Below are 20939 nucleotides of genomic sequence, written 5' to 3' on the forward strand. Positions count from 1 at the left end.
ACTTTACCATCATTGATTTTTTTTATTATTATTATTTAAAAAAAAAAAAAAGGGAGGGGGACTTTATTCACAAAAATTTTTACTATTAAAACAGGATTTTACTTACAAAAAATCTTTTACTAATAAGGCAAAAAATAGTTTTGTGTGCAAATACGTTTTGTTATGTACACATTTTTAATCCCAAAAGTTTTGGTTATATTTAACTAAATAAAAATGATTTTCATTTTTGATTTAGTAGTAGTAGTAGTAATAATAATAATAATAATAATAATAATAATAATAATAATAATAATAGTAGTAGTATTACTCGGTTATACAATGTTTATATCTTAACCTTACGAAATAATGCTTTCAAGGCTGTGGCTGGCTTGCTCCTATTCAAATGCATATTTACGCACTAATCACGTGACATATCATCCAAACTTGACTTTAATGCAATCGTCGATAAGATCAAACGTGCAACTTTCTCTTCTAGAACAATCACTTGTGAACTTAACATCACTACCAAAGTGAAGAAAAGAAAAAAAAAAAAAAAAACTCGCGTGCGCATTACAAAAGATGGAATTCCATCCAAATCTCAGAAAATTAAATAAAAATGATTCGCATTTTTTAGATCAAAAAAAATTACAGTACTACGCAGTTTTACAATGTTTTCATTTTAAGCTTACGAAATAATGCGCTCAAGGAGGTGGCTTGTTCCTATCCAAATGCAACAAATAAATGTTACCGTAGCCAATAACAGTTATAACAGTCGTAAATAAAAACTTTCTCTCGCAGATAAATGCTGGCCAATCAGTTTGAAGGGTGCACTAATTTCATCTGTCTTTCCAAGAACTATTTCAGCTCCTTTAGGAATCACAGTCAGTTAGCAAAGAGAACGCTGAAAGTAACAAAGAAAGATTTCGCCTTTCCTCCCATTTTCCTGTTCCTGTTCACCGAGTGCTCCAGTATTGACTATCTTCTCCTAAAGATAACTGCTGACAGACCTTCGACAGTTCGAAGAACTTTCAATTCTTCATTTTCCTCACTCGGACACTGTCCAACTTTCTTTCACTTAAATAAATCCTTTCATTGTTGTATTAAAAGAAATTTTGTTTTCCTACATGCGACAGTTTTCGTATTTAGAAATGCATCACAAATCTATACGTGCTGACCCCAACGTGAGTTTTAGAAGACAACCTCGGAGAGATCTACAGCGTTCATTCTTCTGAGGAATTTAGCCTCGTGTGTGACACTGAGTAAATTTAGTGATTATGGCAATGTATCTGGCTAATTTGAATACAAAGGGTATGAGATCTCCAAGTCATGATGACCACGTTTCGTTGTTGTGTTAAAAGAGATTTTGTTTTTCATGTCGTGCGTGCGACCTTTGCGTTACGTCCATCCATCGCGGCCGTAACAGAGATTGAACTCACTACACAAGTTTGTAGTGTAATTCAAATCTTGTTGGTAGCTGAATACTTGATGCTTCGCTAGGGCTATCAAGGGTATTTTTTATCGTGACGCTATAACTAGATGGGATGTCTACCACGGTGTCTACCCTCGAGAAAAGGATAGACTGCGCCAGTTTCTCAACCTAGTATTTTATCTCGCGGTACATACAGCGTCTCGCCATTCCCAAATGGTCACTCATCTGGTACTGGTCAGGCTCAACATTGCTTAACTTCGGTGATCTGGCGAGAACTGGTGTGTCAACGTTATTTTGCCGTTGCGTTACATAAAATTATGCAAATGCATTTCACAAATTTGTAAAGTTACTTTTCGACCTAAATGCTTTCTCAATACATTTCATTACATCTAAAAACTTAATCCTTTTTACAAGCTGTTGAATTTTTGCAGACAAAATGGACGCCGACGACATGAGAGTCACACTTTTAAATCACAGCTAATAACTATCATCAATCGTGCAAAATTGCTATGTTCAACCGAACGGCATATTTTTTGTTACCAGTATTTTTGTGTAATTTTCGATTTTTGAGATTCCACGTGATTGTCTAATGCCAGCCAAAGTTTTTGTTCCGTGTTATAAATTAACAAAGTTGATACTAGCTGTGTATTGACCCAAAAACGCTTTAAAATAAGTTAAAACATAAAAAAACCTATACAGGTAAGTAGAAAAGTAACTTATCTTGCATTTGGTAACATTTATTTTGTTGTATATTTGTTTTTTTTTGTTTTTCGTTCTATTGACTACAATTAAACATACCCAAAGTTATATTTGATTTTTTATATTGTTTTAATGTGTGTACCAAAACGTGCTTGTATATGATATTATATAATTTTAGGGTACACTCCCTTTTTTCAAAATAATAAAACTTTTTGTAAATACACTCCCTCGCTTTTTTTCCTTAAAAAAAAAATCTGTGAAAAATAAAAATGTACTTATTATTTAGTTTATGATTTAACTAGAAAGAAAAGTATTAAAAATCGGCGTCAAGGTAAAATGCATCTGTTTTGGTTTTTGCTCATGGGGGTGACTCAAGTACAATTGATCCAATGGTTTTTTACTAAAAGAAAAAAAAAGAAAAAGAAATTTCTATTTCTAGATAAGGCCACAGCACACCAACACACACACATTCACAATACACAACCCTACCTGTTTTGCTCTCAATACTTTTTACTGCAAATCAAAATGACCAAAAATTATGTAAAATTGAAACCGAATCCTATATTCAAAAAGAAATTTGCAGTATATATATATATGTCAGGTCATTTCATAAGTACTGCCTGGACTTTAATCCACTGAAACTTGATAGTAAATGGAACTAAATAATATTTATCGATTATTATACAAAACTAATGTACGCCCTCTCGCAAAAAATGACGTAGATGGAAAAAAATTATGCATCCACAGTGTTTGTACTATCTATCTATCTATCTATCTATCTATCTATCTATCTATATATATATATATATATATATATATATATATATATATACTCATATAAAATTATCAGTGATTTAATTCTTATATATAAATTATTATGACCGTTTCTAATTGCCTAAAGAAAAAAAGCATCCACCGGTGTCTTTTTACTATCGAGTGAAGGGCTTCTTTCTGAATTCATTTCGGGTAAATATAAGGTGGTTGCCTGACTTGTTATGGAGGCACATTAATTCACTGGGAGAGATGCAACCCCAGTCTTCGTTAAGACATGCATCTATGAGAAGACAACTGATGTAAAAACCTGCGGTCTACTGTATAATCTGTCCTGTGGCAGTCATCTGCACCGACAAAGGTTAGCAGTAATACCAAAAAGTGTATTTGGTTCTACACAGAGCCTTCACCACTATAAACAAATCATCTATGCGGATTTCTGAGCAACTTAGGTGTTGTGGCTCATATATCGAAATCGATGGGAAGATCCATCATATATATATATATATATGCACACACAGATATATATAAATACAAATATATGTACACACACACATATATATATATATATATATATATATATATATATATATATATATATATATATACAAACGCACACACTTGGTACAAAAACAATATCGTTTTCTCACATATGTTACTGAATTAATTAATTCATTGATATATATATATATATATATATATATATATATATATATATATATATATATATAGCCATGTTATATATCATTTTCAAGCGCGTTTTTCGCTCTATCGAATCATGTTATTCGTTACCATTCTCAATCTCTTCATTAATTTTTTGCAGGCTTTTTGACAGCATGAATAAAATTCAAATCCGCACGATTTTCTTGTTCCAGTTCAAACTAGGCCGAAAAGCTGCCAAGACAGCTCTTGATATCAATGATGCATTTGGGCCATGAACCACTAACGAACGTGTGGCACAACGGTAGTTCAAGAAATTTCACAATGATGACGAGAGCCTCGAAGATGAAGACAGTCGCGGCCGCCCAACTGCGGTTGATAACGAACATTTGAAAGCCTTAATTGAAGCCAATCCTTGCAAAACCACACGAGAAGTTGCTGTTGAGCTTGAGGTTGACCACTCAACAGTCGTCCGCCATTTAAAGCAAATAGGGAAGTCAAAAAGTTGGATAAATAGGTGCCGCATGAATTGAACGATAATAAAAAAAATTGTCATTTTGACGTGTCTTCTACGTTCATTCTGCGCAACAAAAACGACTCATTTCTCGAGCGGATTGTGATGTGTGATGAGAAGTGTATCCTCTATGTTCAGCACAGTGGTTGGATGCCGGAAAAGCTCCACAACACTTCTGGAAGCCGAAATTAAATAAAGGCTATGGTGATTGTTTGGTGGTCTGTGGCCAGTCTTATCCATCACAGCTTCTTGAATCCAAGCAAAACGATTACGGTGGAGAAGTACTGCCAACAAATTGATGAAATGAACCAGAAGCTTCAACGTATGTGCCCGAGATTGGTCAATATAAAGGGACCAATTCTCCTTCAAGACAATGCTCGCCTGCATGCTGCTCAATTGACCCTGCAGAAGCTGAACGAATTGGGCTACGAGACTGCCTCATCCGCCATATTCACCATATCTCTCGCCCACCGATTATCACTTTTTCAAGCATCTCTACAACTTCTTGCACGAAAAATACTTCAAAAGCCGAGATGATGCCGAATGACTTCATCGCTTCCAGAACTCCGGATTTCTATTCTAATGGCATAAATAAACTTGTTTCTCGTTGGCAAAAATATGTTGATTCTAATGGTTCTTATTTCGATTATTAAAGTTTATTATGAAAAGAGTTATTATGAAATGAGAAAAGTTGAACGTCAAAAAACATTATTTTTCCACCAACCTAATACACACACACACATTTATAAACAGAGAGAGAGAGAGAGAGAGGGGGGGGTATTTGTGCGTGTGAGTATTTAAGAAGGCTAATAGCAACGTAGAATTATAACCGGGATATATATATATATATATATATATATATATATATATATATATATATGAAAAAGAGAGAGAGAGGTGTGTGTGTGTTTTGTTTTTGAAAATGAGAGGATTCACTCTCGAAATTATTAGAAACATTATATCATTCCGCTTATATCTAAGAGTAATTTACATAAGATCATTTAACATACATAATTTACATGCATACAATTTACATAGATTTGACAAAATAGATAAAGGAAGATTCGTAATTGCTCACACATTACTTCACCAACCCGGTTATCATGACGATGACGCGAATGAAACACCTGTGGTGTAAATGTGAGATCAACCCAATCGCTTATAAAAGTCCTACTGCAAGTGATACATGTGTAGGCCGCCTCAGCAAGTGGAGGGTATGGGTATATATATATATATATATATATATATATATATATATATATATATATATATATATATATATATATGACACCAAGCGTGGAATTTTCACAAGTTAATATTAAATTTCAGAGAATTAAAAAGTCCAAGCAGAACTTATGGTATGACCCGATATTTTTCAACATTAGCAACAAAATAAAACAAAAATGGCTGAAAATAATTGTACAGAAAATGCATACAACGAAAAACAGAATCGCTATTTTCGTACAGAAATCTTATTTTTAGGACTTTGTTCACAAATCATTTGCAAGCGGAAAAAAAATCGATAATATTTATTGCTGTTAGTAAAACAGCTTGGGAATCGTTTGCTGAATTTCTCTAAAGATTGTTTGGTCAATATTCAAGCCTGTAGAACAGTGTTTCCTAAGTTTTTACCTTTGTGGAACTACTCTGATATTAGAGATGACCCCTACATGAGAAAATATTTTACAACCTTATTTATTTATTTCTTCTTCATAATGCAAACAATATTTTCTTTATGACTCGTTTAGGTTAAAAAAAAAATGTCTTTCTTAAATTCATATTTTGAAAGAAAAAAAAAATCAACATATTTTCTGGCAACCCAGTATCAACACATAATAACTGAATCCTTTTTTCCAGTTTTATTCACAATTCTATACATGTATAAGAAAAAAATTAGGTTTGAAAAAAAAAAAGACACATTTAAAATGCATTTACACCTAAGGCATAATAATCTCAACTTAGTTAATTTATGAGTATATATTGAAGGAACCCTTGCCAAGCTCTTAAGAAACCCAAACGATAGGGTTAATTTTGGTTGGGAAACCCTGCAGTAAAGGTTGGGGAAGATGTCGGCTCGCAATTTTGTAGTAAGGTTCCAGTTTAAATATCCATTCTACCAGTCTTGTTCCTATTTACTTTCCTCACAACAAAGGCAAAGTTAGACACAAAATCGGTTTTTAATGTGGGGAAAAATTCAAATCCCCCAAAAAGGGGAACTCTGGATTGAACAAAAATAAGAAAGACTTCTCTTCAGTGATTGAGGACAGAATAAACTAAGAGTAGCATCAGAACAGATACTACACATTGTTTCTCGCCAAAATTTCCAAAATAATTATGTGGATAAATCCTAAAGGAAAAAAAAAAAAAATGAAAATGTAGAGTTGTGAAAGATGTGAAGTTATGGTCCTTGTTTGCTATGAAAAAAAGGGTCACCAAATTTTAGCTAAAATGACAAACTTCTTTACACAACATTTTGGTCGATGTAACCTCTGACCTTCTTCAGGTACATCTTGTTGAACTCGGGAATGTTTCTGTCAAACTTAGGAATCCAGACAGAATTTCGAATGGAACCCTTTATTTATTTTATAGAGGTAGCATGTTCTTGTTCCATCAGCCATGACTGGATAGAGGTCCTAAGTAATTCGCAATTGTATTTTTCAGTCGCAAGGACCCATGGCGCAGTAAGTACTTGGAAAATCAGTTGTCGCCCACACTGAGAATTGAACCTTCAAGAGAATATCACTTTTGCAGTTGATTTTTTCAAGTACTCAAATCACTGCTACACAGGTTCTTGCAGACAGTTCTAGTACAAATTTTGGAAGCCTTAAACCTATTTTATTTCTAGTTGTAAATATCATTATTTATTACTAATTAACAGGTTGGTGCAAAAAATAATATCGTTTATATATATATATACATATAGTTGAACGTGAAAAAACGGCATTATTTTTGCACTAACCTCATATTACTGTGTATATTATTATTATTATTATTATTATTATTATTATTATTATTATTGTTGTTGTTGCTGTTGTTGTTTAGAGGCAGTGTAGCAACATCACTGCAGAAGAATAGTAAAAATCACGTGGAATGATTATGTGACAAAAATGGAAATCCTAATAAGAGCAAATACAGACAGCATAGACTTTGGTGATCTTAGTAATGGAAAGAAAAATTCATGCAAAACACATATTCCAGGCATCCTCCAACCAATGATCTTCTTAGGCATATTACGCAAAGTAGATCTTTTGCGCATAACTCAGCTAAAAATCATCATGCTGCATGGAACCAATCAAAGAAATGTATTCCAATAAGTTTGCAATATTTTGTAAAAGTCTCAGATATTCAAAATTTTGTATTATTTGGGTTTTCTAAACTACTGTTCTCATCTCGAGTGTTATTTGCACAACGTTACAATTGATGTAACGTCTGACCTTACAGTTTACTTTGTCGAACTTGGAAATCTTTCTGTTGAAGTCAGGAATTTGTGCATAATTTCAAATGGAACCCTTTATTTAATCTACGGGGGTGGCATGTTCTCATTCTATCAGCCATGACTGGATAAAAGTCTTAAATAACTCGCAATCGTATTTTTAGTATCGTCTGCACTGTAGATTGAACCTTCAACTGCAAGGACCTCTGGTGTAACGGATAAAACACTGAGCAAAATTCAGTTCTAATTGACACTCTTTTGGAGGTTGAAGGTTTAATCCTCAGTGCAGGTGATACTAATAATACAATTGCAAATTATTTAAAACTTCTACCTGGTCATGGCTGACGGAACGAGAGCATGCTACCCTCGTGCATTAAATAAAGGGTTCCATTCAAAATTCCGTACAGATTCTCGAATTCAACAGAAAGATTCCTGTGTTTGACAAGATTTACCTGAAGAAGGTTGGAGGTTACATCGGCCGAAATGTTTTGAGAATAACACTCAAGATAAGAACAGTAGCCCAAATAATACAAATTATCGATCCTCATCTCAAAATTTCGTTAACATAATTAAAAATTTTTATATTTCGTTCATCTACTTGGGCCAGAAACAAAGCCAAATTCTCATGTTTTCATAAAATAAATCCATTTGTTCGTGCTTGGACTCAACAACTAAACCATTGCATGACACTAAAGAATACAATATTTAATCTCTTTTGTTTTTGCATTTCGATCTCGGTAGAAAGATAACAATTTCAAAAAGAGAGAAAAAGAAATAATAAAAAAAAGTCTTCTACAAGATGGCAACCCAAATTAAATGCTACCCACTGATGGAATCAGTAATAAAATACCCGGATTCTCTAGTACTAGAAATCTGGATGGCGATGCCTTTTTCTCCTCCAAACTACTTCTTTCTTACAGAAGAGACGTTGCTAGTCTTTCTCTGCTCTATCGTTATTTTCATGGCAGGTGCTCGACTGAGCTTCAATCTATGCCTCTTCCATGTAAAACATTAACAAAAACTTGTCTAGCTACATCCACTGTCAATAGTTTCCCATTCTGTCTCCCTACCTAACACTAAATGATACTTCCATGAGATTTTTTCCTAGAACTGTCTGTCTATAAAACACGGGATCATGGCGCTGCTTCTCAGCTAACTACAACATGATTGTTTTACAAGTTCAACGTTAACAAATGCTTGTTAAACTGCTCTCTTAAATAATTAGAATCTGTCTGGTTTAAACCATTATTACCAATCATCAGTGTTATTTCATCATCCTCCTGGCACTCATTACCCCTTATCTTTGAGTGGCTTCTGGGCCTTGATAGGTGGTGACAGTTTGTTAAAAAGAAGTTCCTGCTTTTTATATATCCTATTTGGGACTACCTGGAACATTAGTGAAATCAGCAAACCGAGTTCAAATCAAGATCTACTGCATTCACTTTGTCACTAATCACATTAAGGTACCTGATAACTTTTTTTTTATTACATTTTCACCCCAAACAAAGCACAGTGCCATATTGATGTAGAGGGGCTACTATGAGGGACATAAGTTGCAGGGATACTACGTAGGGAGTTGAGCAGCAAGATGTCTGTTTACATTAAACTTGAACTTCTGCATGTCAGTACAGTTGGGGAAGCAAGAACCCGGAAGGGAATTCCAAAGTCTAGCAGTTCTGGTGAAGAAACTATTAGAGTAAAAATCTTTCTGACATCTGGGGATCTCTACTGTGTAGGGATGAGACTTTCCTGCTTGTCAGGTTTCTTGGAGATATTTACGTTGAGGGGGTACAAGGGCTTGTAGTTCGTCGGAGCATTTATCATTAAAATACTTGTAGAACAGGCAGAGGGATGCAACATTTCGCCTATGGGAGAGAGAGGTTGAAGCTTAGATGACAGTTCAAGACCTATTAGGTTGGCAAGTCTCTTTTGAACCCTGTCCAGTAGTGGGAGACTAGTACCAGATGCACCAGCCCAAATGTAACAACAATACTACATACATAGGCGAATAGTGGCCTTGTAGAGGTACAGGATACTTTCAGATATAACTAACTTTCTAGCATGGTAGAGAGAACCCACTTTCCTTGCAGCAATCTGGACAATGTCCTCGATGTATTTATTCCAACCCATGTTACCTGTGAATATTAAGCTGAGGAGTTTGAATGAAGTACTTTCAGGTAATGTATCTTTAGCCATAGCTATTGGAGGTTTAGAAGGTTTCTTGTAATTATTAAAGGAAACAAGCTTAGTTTTGGCAGCATTGAACGTTACCATCCATTTTTGTCTCCATTCCACTACAGACTGGAGGTCTTCCTTTAGGATTTCTGCCATTGTCTTGGATATTTGTTCATTTATTTTCCCCTCGTGCCTGTTATAGAACCTAGTGTGGCATTCATCTTGAGTGAGTTGAACTGAATTTCTCCAGACGAGGGAGTTTCTGAGGAATATTAAACTCACAAGTGGTTCTCAGTCACATGTGTTAAATAGTAATGTGTACGTTGCTTGCATATATCTGATGATTTCGGATTCTCAGGTGGCATTTACATGTATCCAGCATATCAGTGTCAAGAATTGATTCAAGAAGTATATACTCATATGTCATCTCCACCTGGTAATCAGTAGAGGAATTGAGGTCACATGAATCAAGGAAGGTGGAAGAAGAGAGGTAAGAGTCGTTTGAAAGTTTAAGGCGAACACCATGAGTAAAGAATGTCCTAGCATCAATTGTAAATGAAAGTGTGAACTGTCCCAAAGTTCCCTGACTAGAATACACTACTGACACTGGCAGAGGAGAAGGTTATACTAACAGTCTAATAAAAGGTATTATTTGGATTATTCAGACTACTGTTCTCATCTTGAGTGTCATTTTCACAATGTTTTGGTCGATGTAACCTACGACCGTTTTCAGGTGTATCTTGTCAAACTCAGAAATGTTTTTGTTGAACTTGAGAATCTGGATAAAATTTCGAATGGAACCCTTTAGGGTTAGCATGCTCTCGTTCCGTCAGCCATGACTGGATAGAAGTTCTAAATAATTTGCAATTGGCAAGGACCCATACTGCAGTGGTTAGAGTATGGAAAAAAAGCAATTGTAAAAGTGATATTCTCCTGAAAGTTGAAGGTTCAATTCCTAGTGTAGGCGACTGAAAAATACAAGTGCGAATTACTTCTAATTGAATCAAAAATTGTCGTCAGATCAAAAAAGTAACAGCACCTTTTTTATCTGTATATTTTAGTAAAAGCTGTAGCTTAATTCGGCTTACTCTCTTCGTAGTCGGAACTGCTTACGTCATGGCTAGAAAATCTATGAATACCTATTCGTAGAAAGCATCCAAAAATTAATTAATTTTTAAAACATTTTCATTAATTTTTAGATAGAATGATTAATGATTAATTAATGATTTTAGATATAATGATTAACATTTCTATTTAAAAATACTTATTATAATATCTATTATTATCTACATTAAATTCATGGTGTCAGATTTGCCAAAGAATGCAATGATGCTAGTTATTATTTCGTCTGACTGTTTAATTTCCAGTAATTTGCAATAAAATAATGGAGTGTTTAACTCATGCAAATAATGCAGATGAATGAAAATTGTTTTAACATTTGTACTTTTAACTGTTTAAAATATTTGACGTCCGACTTCTAATATATAAGAATTGCTTAAATTTGTAGGTACCACTGATAGTATAATTTAATACATAAAAATTCAGTCTGTATTTTTAAATAAAATTTCCAATCGTCTTCATCGATTCCATATTCTCTCCAACCCAATAACGCTTTCCGCAATTGCTTAATTCACTGGCTAGTCAGAATCAAATAGTGATATATCAGATGCAATGCTACAGTAATTACTGACTTTTCTTTACATATTAGATTTAGTATACATATGTGTGCGTGTGTATTTCTTAGTGATCCAAAACGAATGTTTTACGATAGATTATATACATTTTTCATGAAATAAAGCTCTATCAAACAAATGTCTTAAAAAAATTTTTTTATAGTACCTGAAACATCAAAGAACAGACTCACATTTTCTGGCTAGTTTGATATTAAAGTTCAGTCAAATTATTTTCTATGCTGCAATAAAATGGCAATATTCTGTAAAGTAAATGCTTCTTGAAGCAATACAAAATAAATGTTTCTTGAGACAATACAAAATGTTTGTTGAGACAATATAAATAAATATTTGTTGAGACAATACAGAATAAATGTTTGTTGAGACAATCTAAAATGTTTCTTAAGGCAATGCTAAATGTTTGTTGAGACAATGTAAATAAATGTTTGTTGAGAAAATACAAAAATGTTTGTTGTGACAATCTAAAATGTTTTTAAGGCAATGCAAAATGTTTTATGAGGCAATGCCAAATAGATGTTTGTTGAGACAGGGCATAATGTTTCTTGAGACAATGCAATGTGTTCCTTGAGACAATGCAAAAATGTTTTTAAGACAATGTTTCATAAGATACAATTATATAATTCAATTAGAGATGAATATTTTAGTCACTTACCTAGTTAAAAGGCCTTGCTGCCATGCATCCGTTGTCCACAATTCTAAATCTGAAAACGACGCATGCGCAGGCTGTTTTGTCTTACAAACTTAAAAAAATTAATGTTAGCAGTGTATATAAGGCTACGTATTTGTCAGTGTGACTTTTACTTATGTCAAAGTAACAACAGAAACAGAGAAGAATGATGGAAAGAAGAAAGAGTGAGAAGGAGGGAGAACGGAAGTAGAGAGAAAAAGAAAATGAGTGAAAGAGAGGGAGAGAGTTCAATGGGAATCAGATACAGCAAGCCAGAGAAGAGGGAGAGATTATATAAATGAAAAATCCACCATGATGATTCCTGATTTCTTATAAAATACAATCTGGTGCTAACAAATTAAGCAGTTTGAAGATACTGGCTAAATATAACCCCCAAAATGCACCAATTACTGACGCTACTGTTTTCTTTTTTTCTTTTCCTTTGCAAAACTCAATCCAATTTTGCAAAATCAAAAACAAAAACTGCATTTTTCCTCTACAAAACAACCAAACCAAACACTATAAATAATATTTGAAGATATACAGAACTGAAAAAATCTTTGACCAAAATGATTGGGTTTAACATTAAATAACCCAAAAAGGGTTGATATGCCATAAAACAAAACAACCAAACGAGAAAACAACATTCTGACATCCAAATTTTAAATAAGATAAATACATTGATCCTAGTTAAGGATGGTTACTATACTAAGATACAGTGGGTGCAATAAGTATCCGATACCAAACAAAAAGTTAATTAATTTTTATTACACAAAAACAAAAGGAATACATAATGCTATTCTAATGTATTTTTGTGTGATAAATATAAATCTCATATCAAACATCATATATAATTACGCATTCACTAGATAATTACATAAATGTCATATCTAAGGTTTAAAAAGTATCCAACACACACAAAAAAATAGTATTAGTTTTTAGTAATATGGCCTTTACTCGCCATAACAGCTTCCAAACGTTTGGGATACTTCTTTACAAGATTGTTAAAAATGTTGACTGGAATTTTATCCCACTCTTCTTGGCAAATTCATTTAAGTTCTTTCAGATTTCTCGGGTCTCTCTTTTATACAATCAACTACAACTTTTGGCACCGATTTTCAATTAAGTTGAGGCCAGGTGATTGATTGGCCATCCTAATACCTCTATTTCCTTCTCCCAAAATCATGTAGCCTTAGTCATGTGCTTGGGATCTACTACATGATTTCGGGACAATAACTCAATAACTCCAACACACTCCTCTCTTGGCATGATTCTAATTTTGGTTGTAATGACCCTTTTCGGTTCAAGAATAATCTGGGAATTGTTCTGATAACCATTATCTTTGAAATAACACCAGAGATAAAACTTCTCGGGAGTTATTCAAGCCCACACCTACTGATGAGGCGATAATTAAATTCCCCTCTCTATAACTACATAGCAGTAAAACAAAGACTGTTGAACATTTATGATTGGAACTTGGTGGACAAGTTAAGCATAGACTGAAATTTAATTATACCAAAATTGAATTACAGAAAGGACTGTGAATTTTATATACTGATGGTGGATCTGAACTCAATATGACTACAAAGGGTGAAGGCAGCAAGAGTGTAATTTCGTCAGCTATTGCTTCTGTATCAGCATCTTTACATCTGGAGTAAGTAGTATATCAGCTGTGTCAGGAATGCCATGTCATATGGCAGTAGATGCTGAGCCCTCGATCAACATTCTTTTGCCCAACTGTAATGCAGATCCATAATTAAAGGTTACAAGGAAGAGAAAAGGGCATCACCTACTAGATTTCAAAGCCGGTTTTGAACCCTAACTTGGTAACGTGGGTAAAGTCGTAAAAGAACAGATAAACAAAAATAAATAAATCTGGGTCAGCATTTATTTTTCAACAAGCATTTATCACCGTAACTCTCCCGTCTCGACACTACTTTAAAAAAATCTCTCACTGCCACATGTCCATTTAATCTGACTGCGTTTCTCATCATGCTGGCCACAGCTGGCCCATTCTCGCCTTCACTTTACACGTCTGTCTCTTTCAGTGTCGACTTTTTTCACCCTGATCACGTAGTGTCCATTTTTTCTTTTTCTTTTCATGCCAGCCCGAGCACACTTGCCTATTTGCATAAGTATTCAAACCCTGCTCCTGCTGCTAATACAATCGCTTGCTATCCATCCTTTGGCTGCAGTTGCTATTTTCCTACATGCTTATATACGCTCTGATACACCCTGATAGAGTTCAAAACCGACTTTGAAACTTAGTAGGGGATGCCCTTTTCTCTTCCCGGCAACCCTTTCCCCACAGAATAGATGTTGCGAGTTTGTCGCTGTTCTATCATTATTTTCATAGCAGATGCTTGTTTGAGCTTCAATTTATGGTCCCTCCCTACTTACAAGACTTTCATAAACGAAAACACTCACCTAGCTACAACCAATATCAACAAGTACCCCCTCTGTGCCTAAATCTAAACAGATTCCATGAACAAAGCTTCTTTCCTAAAACTGGCCGCCTGTGGAATTCTGTTCCCGTTGGCCTGCTCTCCAGCTGACTACAATATCGTCATTTTCAAGGCCAATGTAAACAAGTTCTTGTTGAGCCGGCCCCTTAATTAATCAAATTATATCCAATTTACACCACTAACGATTACTACGTTTTTTTCCTGTTGACCACCATGCATTCATTAACCTTTATCATCGAGTGGTCCTCGGACCTTGATAAGTGGTGACACACTTGTAAAAGAATGCATCTGCAGTGTAAAATTTGACCAAACTCAACACATCAGATCAAAGGATTTGCTGAAAACACTACACTTGTCCAACATCGAGTTTATCCTTTTGGATGAATCGGTTATGTTGTTATGATCATGTAGAGCGTTCATCCTCCTGGATCAAACACTGTAGAAGCGTGGATGCCTTGAATCACAGGAAGTTTGGCCAAAAAAGACTTGGAAGCAATAGATTGAAATCTGGAGACAGATGACCTGCTGAACTGTGAGAACTGGGAAGTGTGCTTGAGTAATATCAGAAAACATTTGACCCCCGAACAAAGGAAAAATTATATTAAATGAAATGAAGAGAAGAAAACAAAATTGGGTGGCATTTTGGGGGTGGGGGTGGGGTGAGGGGGGTGGAGTCACTATGTACATGTTGTGTGCCGACTGTAACAATATTCTTGAATTATGTGTATATATCTCCTTGATATGACCAACCCACACCGGCGTTTACGAGGAATTGTGCACATTCTCTGAGTGATGTTATTTCAAGTAACAACATGAAGCTGGATACTCCGCCAGGCTAAATGAATTCTTGTCCTGGAATCTAGTAAGACCAAGAAACTAAAAAGAAAGATAGACTGTAACATATTAAAATGGTCATTTAGGGAGAGGAGAATTGTTCTCAACTTCTTTACTAACTCAGTGGTTGAGAAATAAAAAACTTTAATGGAACATTCGAATATCTGTGTACAGAGTCCAAGTGTTAGCCGCAGGTAGGGGGTCCTTTAATTTCTGAGAACTTTGACTGAAAGAAAAATGAAACACATAATCATAGGAGCAATTGGGCTCGTGAAAAAGAATTTCCCAAACCACTTGGCAAATATAACCGATGAACTAAGTGCAAGTGAGTTACAAGCAATTTCATTTAAAGGAATGGTTAGGATCCTAAAAAGATTTCTCAGTTGAAATCTCTGAAACTGCGGTTCAATGTTTGTTATCCAATAGAATGCCCCATCCCCAGCAAAAACAAACAAATTAGAAAACTGAAAATAAATAATAGAGAAATGGGATAGAATTTGAACATCTACTAGACACCATCTTCGAGTGTCTTCGACCTTTCTGTACAGAGGTTTTTCAAGACAAGACAATCTGACCCGAGGATACTTCATTCTAAAAGTGAACCCTAACCAAATATTTAAAATAACGTGATATTCAAAAATCGAATAAGATCTCACTTGCCACGACTATACACTGAATCAGACAAAAACTGGTGCACTTTCTTCTAGTGATGCTACTTCAAGTAACAATACTTAGCTGGATACTCCACCAGACCAGATGTATCCATGTTCTAGAATCCAGCAAGACCAAAAGAGAGATATACTCTAACATAGTTCACTGGTCAATTGGTGAGCGAACAATTACTGTTCTTCACTTCTTAACTAACTCAATATTTGAGATTTCTTCTGTCTAAAGCTGGCTTGGTGAACCACATGAAGTCACACAAAGTTAGACAATTTTATGACGATGTGCTACCACCCAGACCACCCAATTGTTGTTGTATGTAAATCTGCAAGCAGTTTAAGATGACACTGAAACTGTAGCTGTTTGAAAGTTAATACTGCTGGCTATTGTACTAAATGTAGTTAGATTGTGAATTTTATTAACGATTCCATGGATAAGTTTGTTTTAGTGAGGGGAGGGGGTGACCCTGTATTCTGATTAATCATACTAGCATTCTCATCTAGGTTGGTTCCGAACAATATTTTCTCTGGTGTAATCTCCAATCTTTTTGCAGGTGTATTTTGTTGAATGGGAACCTTCTAGTCGAATTTGGGAACCTTTTCATTTAACTCAAAACCTGAATGGAATTTGCTTGTTTTTTTTTAATGACTTGGATCTGATAACCTTAGTGGAAGGTTAAATTTAGATAGTATTGGGAGATATGTGCAAAACAGGACACTGTGTTGGTTTGGTCACATTGAAAGAATAGAAGAGGCTGCTACGGTTAGCATAGAACAGTTGAGGTCATTTGGTAGAGGAAGACCACAGACAACACGAGAAGAAGTGATAAGGATGGATTTGAGAGAAAGAGTGATGAATAAAGACCTGGCCAGAGATAGGTTAGTTTAGAAATCAGCATGTAAAACAAATGTTAAAATAAAGATTAGAAAGTAAACCTTTCATTTACTTTCAGCAACCTCGTAACTCTCGCTTCCCTTATTTTGTCCTCTAGTCCTCACATTCCATGACCGATGTTTCTGACAAAGGGGAAAAATTGCTGTTTTCTGGGTTGGAATCTATTCATTTAACACTTATCGTTCGCTAGTTTTTGGCTTGGAAGTAGTATATTTTACCTCTTTAGATCAAGTGGTTGTCTGGAGCGATTTCCACACACACACACACACACACACACATATATATATAAATATGAATTAAATTATGTAGAATTACAACAACATTCTTGTTTGACAAAGGAGGGCAAATAATTATTAAAAATGTTTTTCCTTAATTTATGGATTTTTTAATAAATGGCTCATCTCATTGGAGGAAATGTTATTACCAAAATAGATGTGTAAATTTTGCTTATAAGCACATCCCAACCATTATATATATATATATATATATATATATATATAATGATGTTGTTCCTCACCTGCACCAGTGAAGAACAATTTACTTTAAACCTATTGTTTTGACTTACTTGTTTGGGGCTGGAGCTCAATCAGGTGAGTCCACATATCACGTGCTGCTTGAGTGTAATAACCAATTTCAGCGTTTGAGTTGAGACCCAGGGCTTCAGGTGTGTTATTTAGCGGCAATGATTCGATATAGTCTGAAAAGATCAACACATAAACCGAACTTAATTTATTCAATAATATCAACTGATTATAAAATACAGTAATAATAATTTTTAGAGATTCTTAGGATTTTCTGGACCATTTGGATTTGAAGCACCCCCAAATAAGCAACTTTTTTCAGTAACATCGGATTTTAAACATTTACTTCCGGTTGAGTTGAATCATAAACAGAACGATACGCAGTTTTATGACTATTAGACCCCAGAATTTTTATTAAAGAAAAAGTTTTACTATTTAAAAAAAAAAAAGGAGTTTATTTACAAACTGTTCTGTTCATAACAAAGTTTTTTTAATTAAAAAATGTGCATACTGTGATTAACTGCTTTAAAAGAAAATTGGTACAAACCTGTTTTTATGCAGCTTGTAGTGTTCATTGGCAACCAAAAGAAAAAAAAAGACAAAAATAACTGCTACATCTCTTTACATGTTTACTATCTTGTCACCTGATATGCAAATACCAAGCTTCCAGTTTTGAATAAAATGGCTGATTTTTCGGAGACTCGGGGCAGTTTGGATTTGGATGCTGGAGTAGCAAGTTTTGACAGCAGAGTCAAAAATTTGAGTTTTAACAGCAGAATTACGAGTTTTGGAGTAGTGAGTTTTGACAGCAGAGAGCTGGTTGTGGAGTTGCAAGGTTTGACTGCAGTGTGGCAGGTGACAGATTTGAAGTAGTGAGTTTTGATAGCAATGCGTCAAAGTTAACCCCGAAATTGTCAATTGGAAAGTTTAGAATAGTAAATTCTTGACTATTTAACAAAACGTGCTTGTAAATAAAACTACGTACTTTTAAAAGTGTTAGCAAGCGGAGATGCAGAGTGAAACTATTCTGTTAAATTTTTGTACACTTTACAGAATTAAAAAAAAAAAAAAAGAAAGAAGTTTACAATTTTTTGGTAGTTGCTTATTTTGGGGTGTTTATGGTCCGATTTTCTTTTTATTATATTTTAACTATCATGATTACAATATATATTCTTTTGCACTTGCATATTCTCAATCTTAGAATGATCTCGGTTTCTCGGTTAGAAAACTTTTGTGAGAGATAATATTTCTGCTCAAACATTTTCCCGTGTTTTATGAACAGTCAGACATTTAGGTGTCGCGTTGAAAAGACATCATATTCCTTTCTCGCCTCTCACCATGGCATAAATGAGGGTCGAGCTAAAAGACCTGAACTCAATCTTGCTTCTATAGTGCATATATGCGTTTTTATTTAATACGATGTTGCCCGGTCGTAAGATATGCTTAAATATGATATTTTAATTCATGGAGATTTCGTGTTTATTATTATAGAGACAATTCTCTATCGATTATTATATTTAACCTAATATATAGTAGTGAGATCAATACTAATATATATATATATATATATATATATATATATAATATAAAGCTGAATGTGTGTGTGTGTGGTCACGAATAGGCTCCTATACGGTTGACTATTTTAAAAAACTGATTACATATAATGATAGAAGATGTATCGAGACACAAGAATGGGTATGTTTGATCTGGCAGAACGGTGGTTCATTAAAATTGTGGGGTCTGCGTTCGCCCATGGTCCATAAAATATGGAAATAAAAAATTAAAAAATTAAAAAAAAAAAACGTTTACAAGTGTTTTTGATATAGATGTACATAAGAATACTTTGATAAATATGTTTTAGCTTAAATAGGGATGGTATAATAAAATTGTGGGGTCTGCGTTCGCTCCTGGCCTCAATAGAATGGAAATAGGCACAAACTTTAATAAAGACTTTTCATATCTATCTGCGTAAGTATACTTTGATAATTATGTTTCAGTTTGAAGAAATATGGTATAATAAAATTATGGGGTGTTCGTTCGTGCCTAACCTCCATAGAATGGAAATATGTCACAAAGTTTAACAAGGTTTTTTAATATAGATCCACAGAATATTGCAATAAGTGTTTCAGTGTGAACAGGTATGGTATAATAAATTATGAGGTTTATCTATTTTATTTTTACTTTCATCATATTTTGCTTTCCCAAATTCGAAGCTATCTCTTTACAACCCTTCCTTTTCATAACCTATCACCCTTTAATAAATCAGAGTCCATTTTCTGTAGGCTGTTTTTGAACTCAGTCAAGACGGGTACTTTTGTTAGTATATATATAGGTGTCGCGTCGATAGTTAAGACAGCAAATAGTTAAAACATGTTAAAAAACACTTTGAAAAAGAGTTAAAAACATATTGAATCTGAAAAGTGTTTTTTAACATGTTTTATTAACTATTTGCTCTTATTATAAGCTCTATCTCCTATTTGGTTTTATCGAGCTTTTACATCTGGTTGAGATTACTTTATAAATATTAATTCTTTAATATTTATAATATACTTTAGTTTTACCATCTTGGATCATTTTGGTAAATTTAATTGTAATTTTTATTATATATATATATATATATATATATATATATATATATATATATATATATATATATATATATAATAAAAAAATTACAATTAAATTTACCAAAATGATCCATATATATATATATATATATATATATATATATATATATATATATATATATATATATATATATATATATATATATGACTTGAGTGCAATCAATTAGAATCGAAACCAAAATATACAACTCTCTGAGCCACGCCTATACGCTTACATATATAAATTCACCTGTCATACTTTTTTAAAAGATGGAATTGCCTAATCGTCGAAGACAAGATTCAAGCAAGCAAAGAAGGCGCCCGGACGATCCACAGAGTTTTATAATTATTGAGATATTTTGTATTCTTGCTTTTCATAATTCTTTTCGAACCATGTTTGTTGTGTTTATAAAACTGTTTCAATAAAATTGATTTGGATTGAAGAAGTCTGTCCTTTTAACCAAAACGTTGTAACCGGTTTACTTCACATCCAACAAGGCCAGAAGGATGGGTATCTATGCAGCAACTTCTGCTACAAAATAGCGATCTCCCCTCTCTGTCTTTCTAGAATATTATTTTCATTTTTCGTCTTCATAAAAAATTTCCAACTTCTTTCTGTTGCCATTTCGCTTGTGCCGCCTGATAGGATAAACTCATCGTGATCTGATCCCTTCCATGTCTTAAGTTAGCCTACCGTTTAATTTTGGTTCATCGACATCAATGTGGGACACACTTTGAAGCATTTCGGATTACTGACAGTGCGTGACGTGGCTATACCAATTGAGACGTCATCGTGCAACACAATCTTCGATGGAAGCCGTTATTCTCAGATTTTAGAAGAAGCGCCCAAGAGAACAGACTGACGAATTTTAAATTGCATTTTAGATTATTTTCTATTCACAAGAAAATTCATTGAAAACCAAAAACAAACGTTAAAA

At 34.0% G+C, this 20939-nt stretch overlaps 1 protein-coding gene across 1 annotated transcript in view; it reads right to left on the minus strand.

Annotated features, from left to right (window-relative positions):
- LOC145293997 (dynein axonemal heavy chain 10-like) overlaps positions 1-20939 on the minus strand; it is a 345710-nt gene that overhangs the window by 56699 nt on the left and 268072 nt on the right. The window contains exon 68 of the mRNA XM_080140914.1: positions 17440-17571. Coding sequence (XP_079997040.1) covers positions 17440-17571 — 132 coding nt within the window. The remainder of the gene's footprint in view (positions 1-17439; positions 17572-20939) is intronic.

This window comes from Euprymna scolopes, chromosome 2 (genome assembly GCF_053919585.1).
Source record: "Euprymna scolopes isolate OS-2025 chromosome 2, ASM5391958v1, whole genome shotgun sequence".
Taxonomy (NCBI): Eukaryota; Metazoa; Mollusca; class Cephalopoda; order Sepiida; family Sepiolidae; genus Euprymna; species Euprymna scolopes.